The sequence below is a fragment of the Cryptomeria japonica genome, unplaced genomic scaffold (genome assembly GCF_030272615.1).
Source record: "Cryptomeria japonica unplaced genomic scaffold, Sugi_1.0 HiC_scaffold_66, whole genome shotgun sequence".
NCBI lineage: Eukaryota > Viridiplantae > Streptophyta > Pinopsida > Cupressales > Cupressaceae > Cryptomeria > Cryptomeria japonica.
This window is the reverse complement of record NW_026728888.1, coordinates 310,440-333,859: the sequence shown is the minus strand read 5'-3', so window position 1 is coordinate 333,859 and position 23,420 is coordinate 310,440. Positions and strand designations below refer to the sequence as shown.

Below are 23,420 nucleotides of genomic sequence, written 5' to 3'. Positions count from 1 at the left end.
GGATTGGAAAATATTAACCATAATAAACTTTTCTTACTACATTTTTTTTAGATTCACAATTAGATCTATATACATAAAAGGATGATAAGCAATTTCTAAAGCATTGGAGGATCTTTATTTGAATTAGTCTCAAGACACAAATAAGTAATTAAAGCATTCATCAAACATAATTAAATGATGTAAACTTGAAAAGTAATGGTTACATTTTGTCTAAACTTACAATACTCCTAAACTTCCTAACACATGAAAGAATACCGAGTTGACTATTTTGGTTCTTAAAAAGAATGAGAAGAGTTTCACATAGTAAAAATACACATAAATGAGGGCATTAGCTTCTTGACCTGCATAAGATACATAGACTAACAAAACAAAAAATCAAGTATCAATCATGATTTAAAATTTTACTTTCAAATTTTCATAAAAAAACACAATTTTCTAGTGACATCCATCAAAGGATTCCCAAAGCTCTTCCATCTCAAAATACACACTTTAATTTAAAAAAAAACAAAACCATTTCAATAAGAAAAACATAGACACTTAGTATATGTACATATTGTAAAACACACTATTTCATAAAACCACAACACCTTAGTACTCCAATTCAATCTCTTTTATAACCCTGGACAAACACATGCAAGGAAATCTTGTTATACACTCAAAATTCATACAATGATCATTTTCTTGTGCAAACAAGATTCATACTCACAACTATTTCACTATATGCTCAGAAATGCATGAACATAGTTCTATTTTGCATCGGTAATATTCTAACATTAGTAATCTATTTTGTACCAACAAAATGGACATACATTATATTTTCATTATGCAGCCATAAAATGCATATAAATAATTGTTTCTTTTGTACCCATAAAATGCGTAAATATTATTATTCACTTTTTAACTCCAAAATAAATACAAATGATGCTCCTTGCACATAGATGTGTTAGACTAGCAACCTTCCTTTTTGAATAATTTACAATTGAGGAACTCCTATCTAAACATCTAGTATAAGGTACAAATTGATTGTGAAAATATTGGAGTGCATGTACACCATTTTTTACAATAACTATTTTATCCTCTATAGTAGATTATCTTGTATAACGTTAAGAACCCTATCCAATAGAAGACACAATTATCATTATTGAATTTTATGTGACAAAAAATATACAAAGATATACAATTAAGAATGTATATTCCATTTAAACAAATAACTTTACGTTCTTTCAACAAAATAGTTTTACCAATATTTTTATTAATTTATATGTTAAAATTTTTATAAATAATCATATGATTATAGTAATAGGCGTAACCTGTCTTAATGACAATAGGAGGAGAAGCATCTCATATCTTAGCTATGAAACAAGTCTTTAAGAAAATATATGACACCTAATTTTTAAATATAAAGAAAATAAAATATCAAAGTATATATTTATTTTTAATATTCTCTCGGAACAGTGTATTGCGTGTGAATTACGCTTCTCTCATTACTGGTAAAATGACAGCAATGTTTTATTGATAATAAGTGGTGAGCGTTGCAACGGCCTACGCGGCTACACCACAGTGTCAATACGAAGATGACAACACTTATTAATATATTAGTCCACACACAAACATAATCCTATATATATCTAGGGACAGAATACAATAGTGTAGTCTGTACCGGAGGGGCAAGCGAATGTGGCCGTATCGTCCTTGGCATAACTGTAGGCCTGAGGGCACTGCTGCTTGAATATCATTGAGTAGTTTGTCGCAGGACAGCTGTTGGTATAGCTGCCAGTGCAGCAATACTGGTCTGTTTGAAAGGCAACGCAGGCACTCTTGCATCCGCCGGCAACCTTCAATTCAGCAGGGCACACAGCGTTCACGTCGGCTTTGCATGCAGGGGCAGTGCACTGTGCATTGGTAGGGTTGATGGAAAGAGGAATATTGAAGCCGTCCACTAGCGACACGTCGTAATAGTCCTGGTCGCTCTGAGTGTACTCGGCCAGCGTGGCGGGAACAGCTCCCGAGACTGTGCAGCTCAGTTGGCCGCCGCAGTCACCGGTTTGACAGGTTCCTTTGCCGCTCGCATCGAAAGAGCAGCCGGTTCGACCCCAGAATCTTGCCGACTGTGTCCCCGCCGCCAAATTAACCGTCCATGTCTGACCCTGGGTCAGCTGCTGCCCTCCTCCGGGTAATCCCGCCGCCCACACTGTGTACCCGCACTGGTTCTTTATATCAAACTTAACTGCTCTCGCCTCTGTGACAAATAATACACACATACTATTATTGTTAGCCTTGGAAATGTTTATACTATTCAACCTCATACAACACGCATTATGTTACTATGACAGCTTACCTTGAATGTAAAGAGATATGGCCATTCCAGCCACAAGAAGAAGCGCAAGATCTGATACTTTTGCCATTATAAGTAGTATCTATATCGCATACAGCAAAGACTGAATGAAGATACAAGGAGGGGTATGTCACTTATATAGAGAGCTCCACCTCCTACGAAGGTAAGAAGGAAGCAAAGAAGCAAAGACCCGACTTTAAGAGCCGTATATCACACGAAAGCCCTCTTGTCCTTTTATAGTTTTTCTTTTCCCAATTTGTCTTTTTTTAATTTGTCTAGGTTTTATATGAAGATGCGACCAGAACATCTACAAGAAGCGCAAGATCTGAAACTGTTGGCATTATACAGCCTGGATTGAATGAATATGAACTGTTACCAAGGAAGCCTAATCCTAGGTTGAGAAGCGATGTATGTTACGGCAACCCTGGTCACATTCAAACTTTTCTTTGAAAGATTTTAGATTTTACTGTGTAAATATTTTCAATCAAGATGCGAAGAGTCATCAACGTTTTGGAACATATAGTATAAATCTTGACTTTCTACATTCCGACAATAGATCATGGATAAGAATTCTGACTCAGTACAGTATATTCTGATAATGAGACAGAATATTATTCCAAACATTGATAAAAAAAAATATTTCACAATTAATTTTAATAATATAGACCGCTCAAAGCTGATTTTTTCCAGTATGTTTCGGATAGATGGATACATTGAGTATTGAAGGAGGAGTTTAGTTGTTTATACGGAGAAGAGAACTCCACGTGCTATGGTAGAAGCAAAGAAGCCACGACCGGACTATCCTATGAGAGCCCGAGTCTTTTAAAATTCGAATGGTCATCAACAATTAGATTTCTGTTATCTCAGGCTTGACATTTTGTGCATCATCAAAATCTATTTATTTGTATTCAAAGCACTGATCTCTGATTTTCAATATCCTAAAGTTACGCGAATTTCTAAAGGCTTGACAATGCATGTTAAATTTAGTTAATTATATTGACATATGTTTTTCTAATGAAATGTATGGAGGATGAGGGATAATTAGTAATAATATTTTGTACATTTCTATTTTCTATAGTCATTTTATATAGTGTATTGTTACTATGGACATAAATATTTGTGCTTGAGTCATTTGATAATACATTTACATGATATTACTAGTTTTCAAGAATTTTATGGGTGTGTCACTTTAAAAATAAACTGTTGATCTAATAAGAGCGAAACAACCTTGAAGATATTTCCATGCATTATTGATGTTTTTCAAAGATATTACACAATAAATATCACAATAGATAGCTATCAATTAATTTAATATTGATTATTTCCTAAATGTAAGTAATTCATTGTTATGTCTTCATCCTATTATACAAATTATTCCTAATTTTCCTTAAGTTCTAATCCATTTCCCTATGTCTTAACACAAATTTTGGAGTCCCAATTCCTATTTAATGTCCCATCCACAAAAAATCCAACAAATAAAATTGACTAAAAGTCCCCACATAAGCACCAAAAATAAATATAAAAGAATTAAAAAATTATTTTATTCCTCTCCACTCATTTCGTAACCATTTTATAACCATCCCTCAAAATCATTTAAAAATACTAATTATCCTCCACCATTTACCTCATAATCACTTTAACAACTCGATCTTGATTTTTGATATCTTATTAGATCTCCATTACTGATCAACAATCCTACATCTTTATAAATAGATTCTTTAGGGAACCATTACTAGTAATCAATTGCCGTCACTACAATGTCGTGCTAATGGTTTAAGCAACCACATTATCATTTTTTATAAAATCCACCCTCATCATACAAGAGAGGTTTATTGGGTGAAATGCATTATGGTGTATGAATTGAAGTCATAGTTGCAGGAGTTTTTGAACCAAGGGATTATTAGACCTAGTCTATCTCCATGCAGTGGACTGCTCATTTTTGTGAAGAAAAATAATGGGACCTTGTGCTTGTGTATTGACTATGGGATGTTGAACAAAGTAAAAGTCAAGAATGGGTATCCCCTATGAAGGATTAATGATCTCTTTGATCAGATGAGAGGATCTATAATATTATCTAAGATAGGTCCCTTAGATATGGCTACCACAAATTGAGGATTAAGGAAGAGGATATTTAAAAGATAGCTTTTAGGACTTATTATGGCTACTACGATTTCACATTAGTGTCATTCGAGTCAAATAATGCTACAACTTTCATGAATCTATTGAACATTGCATCAAGAGATTGAGGATAGTTTTACAATTCCTAAGGGAGAATAAGATCTTTGGTAAGCTATTCAAGTGTACTTTCTACAAGGACAAGGTGAATTATCTACACCTTATGATTTCAATGGGAGAGATTGTAGTTGATCTAGAGAAAATAAAAGCAATCGTGGGGTTGCCTACACCATATAATGTAACTAAAATCTAGAGCTTCATGGGACTTGCAAGATACTACAAGAAGTTTGTATAAGGATTTTCTAAAATTGTAGCACCAATCACTTCACTCCATAGAAAGGGAAAAGGTTTGAGTGGAATGAGAAGTGTGACCAAGCTTTCCAATTTTTGAAGAAGCTCATTTCAAATCCTATATTGATTGTACATAATCCAAATGGGTAATTCATGGTGATAACAAAATGCATAAGGATAAGGTGTAGGAGGAGTGCTAATGCAGAATGGGCAAGTTGTTGCCTATTATTCTAGGAAGTTGAAATAATATAAGGTGAACTATGCATCCCATGACCTAGAGTTAGTAGCCATAATTCATGTGCTTTAGATGTGGAGGCACTATATTTTGGGTAAGCCTTTTGAATTGAAGATGGACGACCTAGGCCTTAAATATATATTTACTCAACCCAATCTCAATGCTCACAAAAATAGATAGATATAGTTTCTTACTGAATATAAATTTAGGATTGAATACATTAAGGAGATGAAACATAGAGAAATAGATGCTCTTAGTAGAAGAAGGCATCTAGCAGCCATGATTACTACAAGCTATAATTTGAGAAAGTGGTTTGTAGTCTTCAAAGAGATTATTCCACAATGGAGAAAGATGTAGAGAAAAACCCCTTGGATCATCGATTTAATAGATATTTGTTTTAGTTAGATTTTATTATTAAGATACCAAGGGAGAATGTACATTCTAAACTTAGGAATTTGAGGAAGTTGATGTTAGAGGAGATCCACAACACACCATGGTAGGAAAATTGAGATCTTTATATTTTTAGCCAAGACTCGAGAGGGATGAGATTGAATTTGTAGCTTGATGATTGGAGTGCAAACATGATTGCTACAAGGAGATGAAACATAGAGAAATAGATTCTCTTAGTAGAAGAATGCATCTAGCAGCCATTATTACTAAAAGGTCTAATTCAAGAAAGTGGTTCATAATCTTCAAAGAGATTATTCCATGATGGAGAAAGATGTAGAGAAAAACCCCTTGGACCATCGATTTAATAGATATTTTTTTTAGTTAGATAGATTATTAAGCTACCAAGGGAGAATGTACATTCTAAACTTAGGGATTCGAGGAGGTTGATGTTAGAGGAGATCCACAACACACCTTATTCAAGGTGCCTAGGACTAGCCAAGATGGTAGGAAAATTGAGATCTGTATATTTTTAGCCAAGAATTGAGAAGGATGAGATTGAATTTGTAGCTTGATGATTGGACTACAAACAAGCCAAGACTAAGCATGTACACCTAGTAGGTTTGTATAGTCACATGACATACTTGAATATAAATGACAAGTTATTAGCATGGATTTTATTTAAGGGTTGCCTATATCAAAGAATAAACATGATGTCATTTTGGTAATTGTTGATAAGTTGACCAAGGTAGCGTACTTCACCCAAAGGATTTTTAAGTATGGATTGTTTACTTCAGCTAAGAAGTTTTTCTGAGAGATATTGCATTTGAATTGAGTACTTGAGATGATCATATCAAAATGAGATACTCATATAATTTCTAGATTTTGGAAAATATTGAATGAAATATTTGGGACAATATTGAATTTTAGTTTGACAAACAAAGATAGTGAAGCAAGTAGTCGAAGACCTGCTTAGGATGTATTTCATGGATTAATAGTCTAGGTTGGAGGAGTATCTTCCATTGGAAGATTTTGCATATAATAACTCCTATCATGCATCTTTGGTATGACACCATTTAAAGCTCTTTATGGATGAAAGTATTGTACACATATCATTTTGGATATCTAGTTGAATACAAGATTGGAATTGGTTCAAATATTCTTAGGAGATGCATGATGAAATGAGATTGACCAAGGGGTGGTTAAAGAAGGTAGAAAAAAAATAGAAGAGCTATGCACGTAAGAATAGGACTTTCAAAACAAAGTCTTTTTGAGGGTTAAACCTCATAAGATTTCTATATCATTGGAAAAATTAGCCAAACTAGCACCTAGATTTGTAGGTCTATTTGATGTGTCAGAAGTAATGACTGTAGCTACATATAGACTTTATCTAATATAATGATCTTTAATCATATCCATAATATATTTCATGCATCTATGCTTAAGAAACATCATCTTGATGCTACTCATATACTTGATTGGCATGCTTTATAGATTTGGTATCCAAGAGTGGTGCTGGCAGAGCCCATTCAAATTCTAGATTGGAATGATGTTAAGTTGTGTAATAGATTATTATTCAATATAAGGTCTAATGGGATAAAGTATTTGTGGATAGTGACACATGGGAGAATATAGAGAATATATATTGTTCTTATCCTCATTTGAGAACTTAAATTATGGTACTTTGTTTTGCTTAGTGTGATACTTTGACATTTGCATTGGTCTACTATATTTATTGTTTTAGTATTTTTATAATAAGTTTTGGATGATGTATCTTTCTAGTGGGGAAGGATGTCACATCTTATTCTTTTTGCTCAGTGCATTATTAATACAATAAAGTGGTTGAGACTATGGATAAATGTCTTATGTTTTTTTTATTGTTGGTGTAATTATTTATTCATTTGGATATAATTACACTTTACTTAAGTTTACTTAGGTACATGCATATCATAGTAGTTTTTATATGAGACACGTAGGGAGATGTGCTACATTGGGAGTGTGTACATAGGAGAATTTCCACCTTTTATGGTGTGATCTTGTTTTTAATTATCATATCCACTTATTGTGGAGTGATAATTCCACCTTCAGTGGGTGATCCACCTCATGTAAAATATTTTACTATTTATCCTACCTACCCTTGCATCTCATTGAGCCACATGACATCATTGTGTGCTCTCTTGTCTCCTAGCCTTGCCTCTGTAAGAAGGCTCATCTATATTGTATGTAACTTGATGATCTAGTTGTTCAGTATTTTCATCTTGATAGATTTTATTCCTATCAATATTTTGTACTTTTCATTGATCTCTTGATCTTCAAAAAATCTCACATGTTATCAGAGCCTAGAGGGCTTCACTGATTAGTCTTTTTGAGATATTTTGGAGGCTTCAATTTTTGGATTTGGGAATCTACATTTTTGGGGGCGTCCTACAACAATTTGGACATCATGGTTGAGTTCGAGAGACCATTTGCATAAATTTTCAGTATAAACTCAGCCATATTTGGTGAAGGAAAAAATTTTGCCTATTCAACTAGGCACGCCACGTCGAATTCCATACAGCTCAGTCAGTAAGCCATGCATCATCTTTCGTATTGCCGATGTCATCATCTGTGCAACCTGGACAAGGGGTGCGGAGACCATTTTGACAGGAAGACGGCTGTCAAATTTAACACATTGAAATTTTGATGTCAGCATTACATCAACATTTTGGAAAAAAATTCTACCCCTTGCATTTGCAGTTCAACTTCAAATGGCTATAACTTTCTCATTTTGGCTCCTTTTTTGGTGCATTTTATTTTGAAATGGGCTAGAATTTTGTGCTCTTCACAGTGGTAGAGGAAGTTTCTTATTTTAATGGATATATTTTTCAGAATTTTCAAATTTTGATGACTGTACCTGTGTAATCCCCAATTTTGTAACTTCAGAGGCTTCGTTTGGGGTCATACGACCTTCTTTTTAGGTGCCATATTTTTTAAAGTGCATAATTTTTCATCTACTTTCATAATATCCCATTAGTTTGTAGTTTTTTTCCTAAGGATTTTGATACAATCCAAGATTATGTCACAAAAGAAAATGATCTAAGAGAAAATCTAAAGGATTGTGGTATTGACAAGAAGGATTCTCAATTGATTTATAACTTGTTGGACTTTTTTTTCATCAGAGTATGCAGCCTTTGTATCTAGCTTTCACACATAGAGGTTAGCTCAAAGTTCCTCATACACTTCTCCCTTTGATGCATTCACAAAGATATTAATACTTGACCATTCTAAGTTGACCAAGATGGGGATTCTCAAATTTTCAAAGTCGCAAGCATTGGTGGCTAATAGAGGGAATCAAAGAAATCAAGGAAAAGGCAAGAATCAAAGCAACCTAAGTCTAAAGTACAACAAGATGGAGCACAATCTTCCTCTCCACAACAAGGTGATTCTACATCCTCACCTAAGAGGAAATCTAAGGACAATATTTTTTGTGCATATTGCAAGAAGTTAGGACATGATGAACAACATTGTTACAAGAATGATATTGATGAATTGAAACATATTCTTGAGGAGAACAAAATCAATTTACCTTCTAGAATGTCTACTTTGGCTTCTTCTTCCAAGGAAAAGGATAAAGGAAAGAATCACTCCTTTGGGACAGATAAAGGAAAGGGAAAAACTCTTTGTGTTATTACAAGTCATGATTCAAGGATATGACTTCTAGATTTAGGGGATTCTCATCATATGGCATCTTTGCAGTCTATGGCCTCTTCATATGAGCCTTTCCACACGCTGTAGAATTTTGATGGGCAATCATACATACATCTTGGATATAATTACACTTTACTTAAGTTTACTTAGGTACATGCATATCATAGTAGTTTGCATATGAGACACCTAGGGAGATTTTCTACATTGAGAGTGTGTATGTAGGAGAATTTCCACCTTTTATGGTGTGATCTTGTTTCTACTTATCATATCCACTTATTGTGGAGTGATAATTCCACCTTTAGTGGGTGATCCACCTCATGTGGAATATTTTACTATTTCTCCTACCTACCCCTACGTACCCTTGCATCTCACTGAGACACATGACATCATTGTGTGCTCTCTTGTCTCCTAGCCTTGCCTTTATAATAAGGCCCATCTATATTATATGTAACTTGATGATCCAGTTGATCAGTATTTTCATCTTGATAGAATATAGCTTAATCCTATCAATATTTCCTCTCTCTATTTTGTACTTTTCATTGAGCTTTTGATCTTGGCAAAATCCCACATTTATTATGGATAAATGATTTTTACATTAGATGTTATTTTTAAATGCATGGCATTAAAATGGAAATTATGATGAAATATTCTTCAACTATAGTTTTGTGGACTAACCTATTGATCATTTAATCTTAGTGGGAATGATGCAAGAACATGTCCAAGAAAAGAACTTGGGTGTGGTAGAAGTTTCCTACCCACCTTGCAATAATTAGCATGATGGAAACTAGATGAACACACACTCACATAGTTGCATACATATTGTATTATGCATCGTTTAATACTAAATTTTATGTATTTATGGATGTGTAGTCTAATTTTAGCATTATGGTTTAAGTGATGTCTATAGTTGTGTAAATTTGTTTTTGTTAAGTTTGTTTCAAATGACTTGTTAGGAAACATAAAGCCATCCCCTTATTTTTATGTCAATATACTCATAAACTATGTACTTGTTTTATTAGAAATTAAAACGTTTGTATTTTTTTCAAATACAAATATCTTCTTTTCAAATATGTATGTATGTATGTATGCATATTATTGTTGTGAATAATGTAGAATGATTTTTGATTAGAACTATGTAATCTTAAGAGAATAACATTACCTGTTTAATTAGAATTAAAATATTTGAACTTCAAAATTTTAATAAGATATTGCATATGAATTCCTTTTTTTCACATTACCCATTTAAATATTGATGAAATTTTTATTAGCCCATAGACTATATATATATGGTGGGAATGCCCATTAGTTTTTCCTCCTATCAGAAGCCAAATTAATTTTGGGTTAGTCTTTTTTCAAGGAAATTTACTGTTCCTTCCACGAAGGTCTGATTGCATTGTGTACAGACCACTGGCCCGCTTCACACCAATCTATAACGCGATGTTGCAGATGTTGCTGCTATCAATTTTATGGAGTTTTCAGAAGAATCAATCCTAATGAAGACTAGCTTGAGTTTCCCTATCTCTCCTATCTGAAAGAATAATATGCATATCAATTTATCGTTGAAACTTGACAAACTCAATCTTTCACTCCAACACCCCGCACCTAGCGCTGGAATTGAATCTACTCTTCAACAACATGGTTCCTAGAAATTTATGGATGGCCTTTCAATTTAGTTCTGGATATGGCACTCGCAAAGAATGAGGTTCTCAGAGCTATGAATTTGCATTTTCTAATTCTCTTTGCATTTTTCCCTAAGTTTGCGTGCGTTAGCATTTCAAGTCCTTTAGGTGCATATTGTTCCTGGGTAATGAGCCTAAATCCTTTTAATTAGTTTTATTATATTTTGAGTGTGATTCTCAATATGTTGTTTCGCTTATAGAGTTTTCCATGTATCTAATGTTCATGTGCTAAATGTGCTTTATGGTTTTATGTTTTGCAATTGCAGTATCAGATTAATTGTTGTATAGATCTGAAAATAATTGATCTAGATTGCTTTACCACCCCTCTTAGTCTTACAGTGTGTTCAACAATGTTAAACTAGTAATCCACATTTGTCAGTCATATATAAATGATGAAATCTTATGTAAACATATAGTAAAGTTATAGATTGATTGTGAAAATATTGGAGTGTATGTACACCATCTTTTACAATAACTATTTGTTCCTCTATAGTAGATTATCTTGTACAAGGTTAAGTGATTATTCCATCTTTTATACAAAGTGAAGGGTTGAGAAATAAATGAATAACTTTTTTAATAAAATTATATGATATCTAGTGTGAGAATTTTCTAGTAAGAAGCTTACCCAATAGAAGACACAATTTTCACTATTGAATTTTATGTGACAAAACATATAGATCGTGTACAATTAGGAATGTGTATTCTTGTTAAAGAAATGATTTTACTTTCTTTCAACAAGATAGTTCCATCAATATTTTTATTAATTTATATTTTTAGAAAAATTATGAATAATCGTATAATTATATTAATGATAATAATAGGAGAAGAAGCATCTAATATCTTAGCTAGAAATAAAGAAGAATGAAAGAAAGATTCTTTTTATAGTCCATGCCAAGTACCATAGTACTTGTGGGAGTCACCTAATTGTGCTACAAGTGATATGTGCATCCTCTTAAAATACATGCTTTAATTTAAAAAATATATTTCAAATGAATAAAACATAAATACTTAGTACATACATATTGTAAAAAACACTATTACATAAAACCACAAGAACACCTTAGTACCCCAATTCAATAGTGTATGTAGGATGTGATGCTATCATGATTTCTAAATGCATGTGTATTATGTGCTAACATGTAATGATGCAGAATAAAACTATATGATAAGAAGATCTTTTTGGTGTGTCATTATACTTGGTCATATGATAGCAGGCTACACAGACTCAAGAAGGGATAGTGGAAAAAGGGGATGAAAGGTAGAAGATATGGAAGTGAAAAGAACTTCTTGTGCTATTATCATCATTGAGCTTAATTATGGCAAATAGGTTTTGACAATCCAGATATGTGCTCGACCTAGAAATTCATTGTACCCATTTGCATGGAGATCAAACAATCACAAACAAGAAATGCTCCAATTCACACTAGACTCACAATGCCCTCATATCCTTGGACAACACATAGCATTACTAAGAGACAATCCACAGACAACAAAATAGGTGAACATACCCCATCTTCACCTTTCTAGTCAAAGACATCCTAGAGATAGAATCTCTAGTTAGAGGCATCCTTGAAAAGCTAAAAGACATGTCACCATACAAGATATAATCAAAATAAAACCAAGACTTGACACCAACATAAACTGGAATCCTCAAGTTATTAGTGTTGATTGCTTCTCATCTAAAATTGACTTAATCTATGAAATTTATACTTTATTGCAGAGAATAATGGAATTTTATTGTGGATTGGCGATGCAAATGCTCTTTTATTGTGAACTGTGCGTGAACAAAAAAAGGAAGATAAAAAGATGATGCTCCTCAAAACATGTGATGCTTAAGGTTCCACACCCATCACTAGACTTAGGATTTTCCCTAGTTACAAATAGGACTTGATTTATTGTGGAAGAAGAGGAATGGAAAGGAAGGGGAAGTTGTATGAAAGGGAACCAATCTTAGGTAGATCAATAACCAACCATGATGGGAGTAGTAGGATGTGAGTGTGAGCAAGGTGAAAGGATCAGATTGAATTCTGAAGGAGGGAGGACCAATGTCTCTAAGCATGGCACCGGTAACCCGGTTTTCACAATGGTATTTGCCCAGGGCATCATCAAAGTGGTTTTCATCGTTGGAAGAATTTATTTCTCTTTACCTTTTTTTATTTTTTATTTTTTTTGTGTCACACAGTGCCTATTTGACAAGTTTTCACCAAGTAACGATCTTTTTTATTTTTATTATTTTTTGGTATTTTTAAAATATTTTTTAATATTTTTTTGTATTTTTTTGTATTTTTGACAATGGGATATTCTGAAAAACTATGTGTAAAACCTGTGAAGGTGCATTCTATTCATAGGGTCCTCCAAAGGTTCTCCATCTTGTGTTGAGAGTTGATATGCACTTGATCCATAGAATGTTGTGATGACGTAAGGACCAATCCAATTTGGTTCGAACTTTCCCTTTTTCTCTCTATCTTGTTGATTCTTATGATTTTCTTTGAGAACTAAGTCACCCACCTCAAATGTGCCAGAATTTACCTTATGATTGTAGCTTCGACGTTCCTTGACTAAATGATGTGTTTCTCCATTAATTGTGTTCCTTGATGAAGGAACTAAGGTAGGATTACTAATGTGTGAACTACGTTGGCCCATATTAGGGGAGATCAACTCTTGTTCTTTTTTCTTCATAGGATTTTTATCCTTGACTTTGATTTTGATTTGGAATGAAGGGATTCTCTTTATTTTTTACTTTAAGATTTTTCTTTTCAAAGCTTGACTTTTGATCCCCAACAAGTAAGGGATTTTGTAATTCTTATTGATCCAAGTCTATAAGTGGAGTGGAAATGGAATGAGTGGATAACATGGTAAGGTTGTATGAGTTCTCCAGAGGGATGGCGATATATTCAATAGATTCTTTGTTGGCACCACTCTTAGGACTATTGATATCAAGAGTTACTCGCGCCACTAGAGGAGATTTGCATTCAGACCTTAGTAGCCACAATACTGGGTGGTTCATACCCAATTCCTTGATATTTTAAATTATGTGTAGGATACTCCTATCAACTAAATGCCTTAGGAGATAGTGGGAGTTAATCAACATGAAAGAGATACTCACCACATCCCATGTCTTTAACCTTGAATTTTTATTTGAGCTCTACTTGCTTTGATGCAAAAGCTTTCAAGGATTCTGGATTCACATATGTTGATGATGGAGTTTCTTCTCTATTAATTGGAATTATTATCTCTGATCCTGGTCATAGGTTATTCCAACATATGAACCGATTTGGATCACCTTTTATTTTTACATCAACTCCATTGTAAGGAAATTTGATACATTGATGATATGTTGATGGTAATACTCTCATTTCATGTATCCATGGATGTCCCAAAATTATGTTGTATGTGAGCTCTAGATCAAGGACTTGACATACCACATCCTTTGTAATTGGCCCAGCTCTAAGAGGTAAGTTGACTGTGCCCTTGGATGAGTGCTCTTCATCATCATATGCCTTAATGGTGATTGCATGTGTTGACTGTGCCCTATTGGAAGCAGCTCTAGAAGCTCTTTGAATCTGAAAAGTTAAGCCTTTTTGTTCTTGACAATTTTTGTGTAATTTCCCAGTAGTGAACACAGACGCAGTTTTACTAAATTCAGACTTGATTTCTGATCCTAGACGTTGTTATAGTAAACATAGACATTGTTTTACTAAATTCAGACTTGATTTCTGATCCCAGACGTTGTTATAGTAAATAGTTATAGTAACCAAACAACAGACCTAGTACTAATGAAGAGATCAAACTCGAGATATTCAAGAGCCATCACGGTGAAAACAAGAGGCATCCATCATAGAGAAGCAATTGTATATAGTATGTCAAGGACTATCATGAGTGAATACCCATGAAGAAATAACAAGAGTGATGAAAGGATAAGGAGGTCATGTACAAAGGTTGAGTGAAATATATTTCAGTCCTTTCAGGCTCCCTAAGGATATTATGTTCCTTCATAGAATATTTTGTTTATACTTGTTTAAGGTTAGTGTTCCACATGGAATGATATGTTTTGGTCATAAAGGAGCTTTCAAAGATAATGAGCCCAAAGAGATGCCAAGACAGTGTTAGCACACAAAGGCTCCTTTCTTGCCACCAAAGGGTAGAGCACCAAATGATCTTGACAGAGGAAAAATCAGAATAAAAGACAACTTTATGAATTATAGAACATGAATGAAATAAGAGACATTAATTTGCTACAGTTATCAAGTTTTCATGGAGAAATGAATTAGATGTTCATTGTTAACATCAGTGGTAGATATGTTTAGGACTATCCAACTCCAATGTTGCAGATAATAAGGAATCTCATGAATACATGGCTAAATGATACAATCAAAACTAATTAGATAGTACAATCATATGAAACTAAACAAAGAATCCACATGAAGAAAAAATCACAGCAACTAAGGGATACAACTCAATGATACATGGTTGACTACAAAAGGCCTCACTCACATTAATGAGAAGGAAAACAATCTTCATATTAAATAAAGCATTGTACATTCAATCTAAATATGAAGCACAACAGAGAGGAAAAGGCAGGGTTGTAAATGCAGTGAATACTTGGAACCTCTCTTCATTGTAGACCGAAATTTTGTGGGTGAAACTTTACCATATAGGCACCACACACCCTAAAAGTAGGGTTCTTCAGCTATGGCACCTCTTCCCTCTTTAATTACTATAGACTGCACAAAGTTAAGTAGTATTGTACTTCCAAATGAAGAAATTGTATTGAGGTGTAATTATCTACTACTGCATGCAAGGGTAAAGAGTATTGTGAGACAAACTAGCCAAAGCTGGAAACACAAAATAGGTGAAATATAATTTATTGACATCATTTAAATAACTTGATTAATCTTAAGATTTTCATTCTCAACTAGTCAAATGCAGATAAAGTAATTTTTAGTATTGATCCTAAACATTACAGTTCAACCCTAAATTAAAAAATCAATATCTTTTGATTGGTGCCATGGGATAAGGAAACGTGAGGACTGTAGTAACCTTTTGGCACTTTATAATACATCAGTGCCAAAAAGGACCCACCTCTTATAGATGAAAACTTATCTCTCACTACTTCTAGAATATCGTATTGCATATATTGTAAAAATACGAAACCAGAGTGCCTAAGATGAGAATAAGGATTTCTCAAGATTTCATTGCCATATATTGCTTTCATAAAGAAATATATATGGGCTCAAAAACCAATTTTATCTGACTCCAGCTCATGGCCAATGAACAAAAAAAATCTTTAAACCCCCAATGGAGGGATCCTAAAATAATGGAGTGAATGAAGGGGGCGCCCCAGTGTTTGAAATCCCAAACTGGGTCGAATGCCATATAATTAACCATGGGGGGTATGAGCAAGTATTGGCCTACAGTTAAGACTAGTCACCGATATGGAACCTCGAGAAACATTTCCCAATCAATTCCATTTCTATCATATATGCACCCCTTTGAGATATGCACTTTCTAACCTTTTGGGGCTGAAAATAATATAAATAAATAAATTTCTAAACTATGCCCAAGATTTTATTGACACTGGGATCCCTCACATTTTTTGATGGGTGGTGGCACATGACATGGAAGGGTCGCTCCTTGCCTATTCCTTCATTTTGTGAAAGAATGGTTGAGAAGTAAAAGACGAGGGCCACAACGGAGTGGTTGTCGAATAGACAACCAGTGGCACGGTGAGATCCCGCTCAAGAAAAGTAGAAATGTAGAGATTTGATACACAAGCTATCATCCTAATAAAAACCAATCTTTTCCTTTACAAATTTATATTTTCCCACAAAACTACCTCTTCTAATCGAGTTCGTTGGAAGCCAAATGTTGCAGGCCGATCCATTGCAACCATCACAAATTTTGTAAGGGGCTTGACTCGGTTTTTAAGAGTTTGTGGTAAAAAAAGTAGGTTAGGGATGATTGATTTTATGTTTTCACTTCCCACCATTCCTCTTTTGAAAATTCATGTATCTTTTGTCTTAACTTTTAATTTAAGACAAATTAAAATCATTTTGTTTTTTAATTTAAGATAATTAAATAATAATTCAAGTATTTAAGACAATATAATAATATTGTCTTTAAAAAATGTCTTAAATAGCTCTCTTATGTTGTAGCCAGTCTAGCTACAAGAAGCGCAAGATCTGAAACTGTTGCCATTATACCGTCTGGATCGAATGAAGCAAGAAAACATGAAACCGGCTTGAGAAGCCGTGTGTGTTACGACAACCCTTGTCAGCATTTAAACATTTCTTTGGAAGCTTATATATTTTACTCTGTATTTTTTCTATTGATCACGATTTTTCATTATTTACAATTAGTATATAATATATTATTTTATCAATCTCAATCATGTCATGTGATCCATTATCAAGATGTGAAGAACCGTCCACGTTTGAAATTAATCCCGACTTTCTACATTCTGATAATGAAACAGAATATTACCCCAAACATTAACAAAAATGCATTGATATAGATGTCTCAAAGCTGATGTTTTCTAGTATCTTTCTAGATGGATACATTGAGTATTCAAGTAGGAGTTTAGTTACTTATACAGAGAAGAGAGCTCCGCGTGTTACGATGGAAGGAAAGACCAGAGTTCAAAGCCGCCTATCATATGATAATGAGAGCCCCAGTCTTTTGAAATTCGAATGGTCATGAACAATCAGACTTATGTTATCTCTGGCTTGACAATTTCTGCATTGTCAAAATCTACTTATTTGTATTCAAAGCAGCGATCTGTGACTTTCAATACCTAAAGTTGCGTGTGTTTCAAAAACCATGACAATGCATGTTGAATTTAGTTAACTAGCATGTGCACAAAAGGGGTGTAAGTATTATGCCGGTAGAAAAACCTTTCTAAATTAATAGGTTAGAAAGTCAATTCAATTTATATATCTAATATATTATTTTGATTAATAAATGTTAAATTTGTGAGTTAAAATTATTCACAACAATCTATTTGCGCTCTCTTTTACAAATACAAAGTTTGTTTGAGATTTTATAGTAGTACATTCCAGTCCACAATGTTTTGCTACCTTGGACGGTCATATTAAAATGATGATAATAGTGTTCGGAATATGAAGCCCAACAGTCACATGGCTGTTTGTCTTCCCCAGAAGACTCTTCATTTCATATTTGATGTGTTTATATAAATGGCTGTATGCAGCCCATACATGATGTACTGTGTAGTATTAGATATTGGTTAATAAGAATTCTTTCTGCTTTCTGGTGGACATAGCCACTTAGTGGTGAACAACATTAATCTTGTGTCTCGAGTTCATTGTTGTGTCTATTATTCTTTCTGTTGTTTTCTATTCATTATTATGTGTTTTCACTGCTCGTTTTAAACTTGCTGGGTGCTTTTATCTTATCAATAAACAGGATGAAGTTTCAAATGATGAGGCCGAATCAGATGATGAAGCCGAATCAGATGATGAAGCCGAATCAGATGCATTATATGAATACTTTTGGGTGGTGTTAGAGTCATCAATAATTATAGAGTGGTGGAAAAGGTGGACATTTTTTTAGCATTTATGATTGTATTCTAATTAACTGTCAATGAATTAGATTTATTTGATCTTGCATTTATTGAAATATATTATATAGTTTACCAACAATTAAAAGATACAGTGTTTCTTTAACTACATACGGTCCCAAACAAATGATCGATGAAAACTATATATTGGTGTTAAAAACATAGTATATTAGTGCTAAAATGATGGTATATTAGTGCGAGACATGTTTACAACTCAAACTCCATCCATAATATAGCCTATCGGCTAATTATATTGACAAATGTTTTATAATGCAAGTTATGGAGGAGTGAGGAGTCAAAATACATTATTTTATTCTATAGACAATTAGTAATGATTAATAATACTAATTATAAACATTATATTTAGATATATGCTTTTTATTATATTTAATTTTAATTATTAATTAACTATATAATATATTCAAATATTTAATATACATTAATTATTAATTAGATATATAAATAGGCATAAAAAATGGATCCATATCCTCCCTTAGTAAAGCTTAAAATCACAATCAAGGGTAAACCAAGTACCATGATTGCCTTAGATAAAATTATTTTCTTGAACCAATACAAGATCATAATGATCATGATGGTGGTATTTTAGTTGATCAGGAAGAATAAGATCTCATTTAACTTGATATTTGATTCTAGTAATATTGTACATTAGGATGAGTTCCTAAATCCTTAGATGACACTATTTTAAGAAAAAATGTAACTAACTTTCTATCCTCCCACCCATATTCTACTTACCATCCAAATTTCAAAAATAGAAGGGAAACACCATTCTATGACAAGACACTCAAAACCTATCTATGCCTAAATCCAAAATCATTTAGCAAAAAACAAATCCTTATCCTCACACAAAAGTCAATTACTAAGCCTTCAAAATATTGTCAAGATTCTAATAAACAATCTACCACCTTTTGCACAAATGATCCTTGGTTTGAGAGATTTATTATTCAATATCAAAATCCTAGTCAACATTACATTAGTGAAGCCAATGTGAAACCAAAATCACCATTAAAGAAAGACCTAATCCTATGAATTCATTAGAGAAATTTTGCTATCCAAATCAAATAAAAAATTAATTTATTAATGACGATGATGATAGTATTGTAGATCAAGTTGAATATAATAATTAAAATATATTTAATAATGCGATTATTATAGATAAACTTTCTGTGAGCTTTCATTACTCAACCTATGACTCTGTTGACAAGGGAAACCCAATCTTAACTTGACATCCTTCTTTCTAGTCAATGTTTCCAAGACCAAGTTCATGAGAGCACTCCATATATTTCACACATTATGTATATCCTTCATCTTCCTCCTTACAATATAACTTCCAATCCATCTATCCAAAATATTAATACACATTACAAACACACCAAAAGCCAAATAATTCTTTTTATATTTCTATTGAGGACTATTAAAATGAAGAATATATATCACACAAATTCAATGATGTTACTTTTCCCAAGAATATCCACAACTCGCATGGTGCCATTCCTATCCAACAAATAACACCATACAATAAAAATTCTAGCAACATGCCCATCCAAGATCAAGTACCATCATGTAAGGATCTTGTAAATCTAAGTATATTAAGCATGAACTAGAGTTTCCTAAAATCATGACTTCCTATCAAATACCATCTTCTCATATTGTGTCTATCCAACCTATCAAAGAGTCTCCTAGTCCCATCCTTGTCCAAAATCAAACACTATCATAAAAATCAATACCCACAAATTCTATTCAAGAATATTGGCCTATGTTCAAGTCGAAATCCATTTATGAATTGTTCAAATCCTATCAATACTACCCAAGAAATTTTTATGTTCATCTTAAATCAAGAGATGTGTAAACAAACAAATCCAAAGCAAGTTCAAATATGTCACTTGTATAAGTCTTATTCGATTGTGGTCACAATGGTCACTTTCACAAAAAGGATAGATAGCACTGAACCATATGTTGTCTGAGTCTGTTGAAAGATTTGATTTTGTTGAAGCTTATTGTTGCTACTGTCTCTCATCTGAAACTGACTGAATCCATAAAACTGATACTTTATTGCGGAGAAGATGAAACTTTATTGCGGATCTTCGATGCAAATGTTGCTTTATTGCGGATCTGTGATGCAAATGTTGCTTTATTGCGGATCTGTGCACGGATAGACTTGAAGGAAGCTGGAAGAAACTGTACTCCTCGAAACATGTGATGTTCTCAGTTCCACACCCATTACTAGACGTAGAATTTGGCCGTAGTCACAGATAGGATCTGATTTATTATGGATGGAAAGGGAGGCGAAAAGGGAGGTTTATTATGAATGGCTAACCAATCTTGGGGTAGATCAATAACAAGCCATGATGGGACTGGGTAAGTTTATTGTGGATGAATTGGTCGTGAGTGTGTGCAAAGTGAAAGGATGAAAGAGAATCCTGAAGGAGGGAGGAGCAAAGTCTCTACGCATGGCGCTGGTGACCCAGTTTTCACCATGGTACTTGCCCAGGGCGCCACCGAAGTGGTTTTCACCGTTGGATGAAATTATTTCTCTTTACTTTTTTTGATTTTTTCAATTTTTTTTTTGTGTCACAAGGCGCCTGTTTGCCAGGTTTTCACCAAGTAACGATTTTTTTGTTTTATAATTTTTTTTTTGTATTTTTGAATTTTTTGATTTTTTTTGTATTTTTGAATTAGGATATTCCGATGAGCTATGTGTAGAACCTGCGAAGGTGCATGCTGTTGATAGGATCCTCCAAAGGTTCACCTTCTGTAGTTGAGAGCTGATATGCCCCAGATCCATATACCGCTGTGATGATGTAAGGACCAAGCCAATTTGGTTCGAACTTGCCCTTCTTATCTCTGTCTTGCTGATTCTTGGGGTTCTCTCTGAGGACTAAGTCACCTACTTCAAATGTGCGAGGCTTAACTTTGTGATTGTAGCTGCGACTCATTCTTTGTTGGTAAGCCTTCAGATGATTAAAAGCAGTGTGTCTTCGTTCCTCCAGCAGTTCTAGTTCTTGTAAGCGAGAGACCCTGTAATCTTCATCGTTGATTATGTTTCTCAAGGAGACCCGTAGAGAAGGTAACTCGACCTCAATAGGCAAGATGGCTTCAGCGCCGTAGACAAGTGAGTAAGGTGTAGCTCCTGTAGGTGTGCGGACACTTGTACGGTAGGCCCAAAGTGCAGGATTGAGTTGGATATGCCAGTTACGGCTAGCGTCGTCGACTGTCTTTTTAAGGATTTTGAGAATTGTTTTGTTAGATGCCTCAGCTTGGCCATTACCTTGGGGGTAATATGGTGTGGAGAAACGATGAGAGATATGGAAGCGGTCACAGAGTTCACGAACATTCTGATTTTTGAAGGGACGCCCGTTATCAGTAATAATGGAAGTAGGAATCCCATATCGGCAAATGATGTAGTTCAAAATGAAGGTAGCGATTTGTTTCCCAGTAACTTGTGTGAGAGGCACGGCTTCAATCCACTTTGTGAAATACTCTGTGGCTGTGATAATGAATTTATGACCGTTGGAAGAAGGAGGGTGAATCTTGCCTATGAGATCGAGTCCCCACTGACAAAAGGGCCAAGGAGATGCAAGTGGTTGTAGTTCTTGTGCTGGTGCGTGTATGAGGTCTCCATGAATTTGACACTGCTTACACTTCTTGACAAACTGATATGAGTCTTTTTCCATAGTAGGCCAGTAATATCCAGTCCTGATGAGTTTCTTGGCCAAGGTAGGACCACTAGTATGCAGACCACATATCCCTTCATGCACTTCTCGTAACGCAATCTGAGCTTCGTCACTCTCTAAACATCTAAGAAGGGTGCCATCTAGACCTCGTCGGTATAGGATATCAGCTAGAATGACGTATCGAGAGGATTGGCGAATGAAAGTGCGGCGTTGGTTGTTCGATAGATCGGGAGGTAAGATATTGTCGCGAAGGTATGTGAATATGGAACCATATAACTGGGATTCAGGACCAACAACACATATCATTTCTGTAGGAGTGATCTCATATGAGGGAATCAGGAGATTATCTACCAGGAACTCATAGCAGGTCTCATTTTGTGGTAGATCAATGAGCGAAGCAATCGTAGCCATGGCATCTGCAGCACGATTCTGTTCTCTTGGTATCTGCTCAAAATCTATCTTTGTGAAGTGTTGTTTCAAATCATCTACCAGTTGTTTGTAAGGCATTAGCTTTTCATATTTTGTTTGGTAATCATCAGTTGCTTGATGGATGACAAGTTGAGAATCCCCAAAAACACGAAGTTCCTGGATCTTCCACTGAACTGCAATTCTTAATCCAGTTGTTAATGCCTCATATTCTGCTATATTGTTGGTGCAAGGAAATGATAAGCGGTATGATTTTGGTATAGAATCGCCTTGAGGAGTTATAAAGAGTATACCCGCTCCTGCTCCATGCTGTGTGTATGAGCCATCAAAGTATAGTTGCCATGGCTTCACATGTGATATTGTTAAAATTGCTTCATCTGGAAATTCTGACTGTAGAGGAACATCATCTATCATGGAAGCATCTGCCAATTGATCTGCAATTGCTTGTCCTTTTATTGCTTTTCTGTCTACGTACTCGATGTCAAATTCACTCAGAATCATTACCCACTTGGCCAGCCGCCCAGTAAGTGTAGCTTTGTTGAGAAGATATTTAAGTGGATCAATTCTGGCAATCAACTTAGTCTTGTGAGTGAGCATATAATGACGTAATTTTAGTGAAGCAAAGACCACAGTGAGACAGGCACGCTCGATTGGTGTGTAATTTAGCTCATATCCCACCAGTGTGCGACTGATATAGTATACTGCTTTTTCCTTGCCGTCAGGTATTTGTTGTGCTAAGAGTGCCTCCAGTGTCGTTGGAGTAGCTGATATGTAGAGTAACAAAGGTTGATCTGGAATTGGTGGCATCAAAACTGGTGGGTTCAAAAGATAATCTTTGAGCGCCTGAAATGCCTGTTGACAGTTCTCATCCCATTTGAACTTGATGTTTTTGTGTAGCAGGTGCTAGAAAGGATTACACTTATCTGCAAGTTGCGCT

The 23,420-nt window shown here is 34.4% G+C and overlaps 1 protein-coding gene across 1 annotated transcript; it reads right to left on the bottom strand.

Annotated features, from left to right (window-relative positions):
• Window positions 1–1,404: 1,404 nt before the first annotated feature.
• LOC131045884 (pathogenesis-related thaumatin-like protein 3.8) lies at window positions 1,405–2,480 on the bottom strand. The gene is made up of 2 exons (XM_057979548.2): window positions 2,339–2,480; window positions 1,405–2,239 (listed from the first exon to the last, which is right to left on the bottom strand). The coding sequence occupies exons 1-2, from the start codon at window positions 2,403–2,405 to the stop codon at window positions 1,629–1,631; spliced, it is 678 nt and encodes a 225-aa protein (XP_057835531.1). The 5' UTR covers window positions 2,406–2,480; the 3' UTR covers window positions 1,405–1,628.
• Between the last annotated feature and the right edge of the window lie 20,940 nt (window positions 2,481–23,420).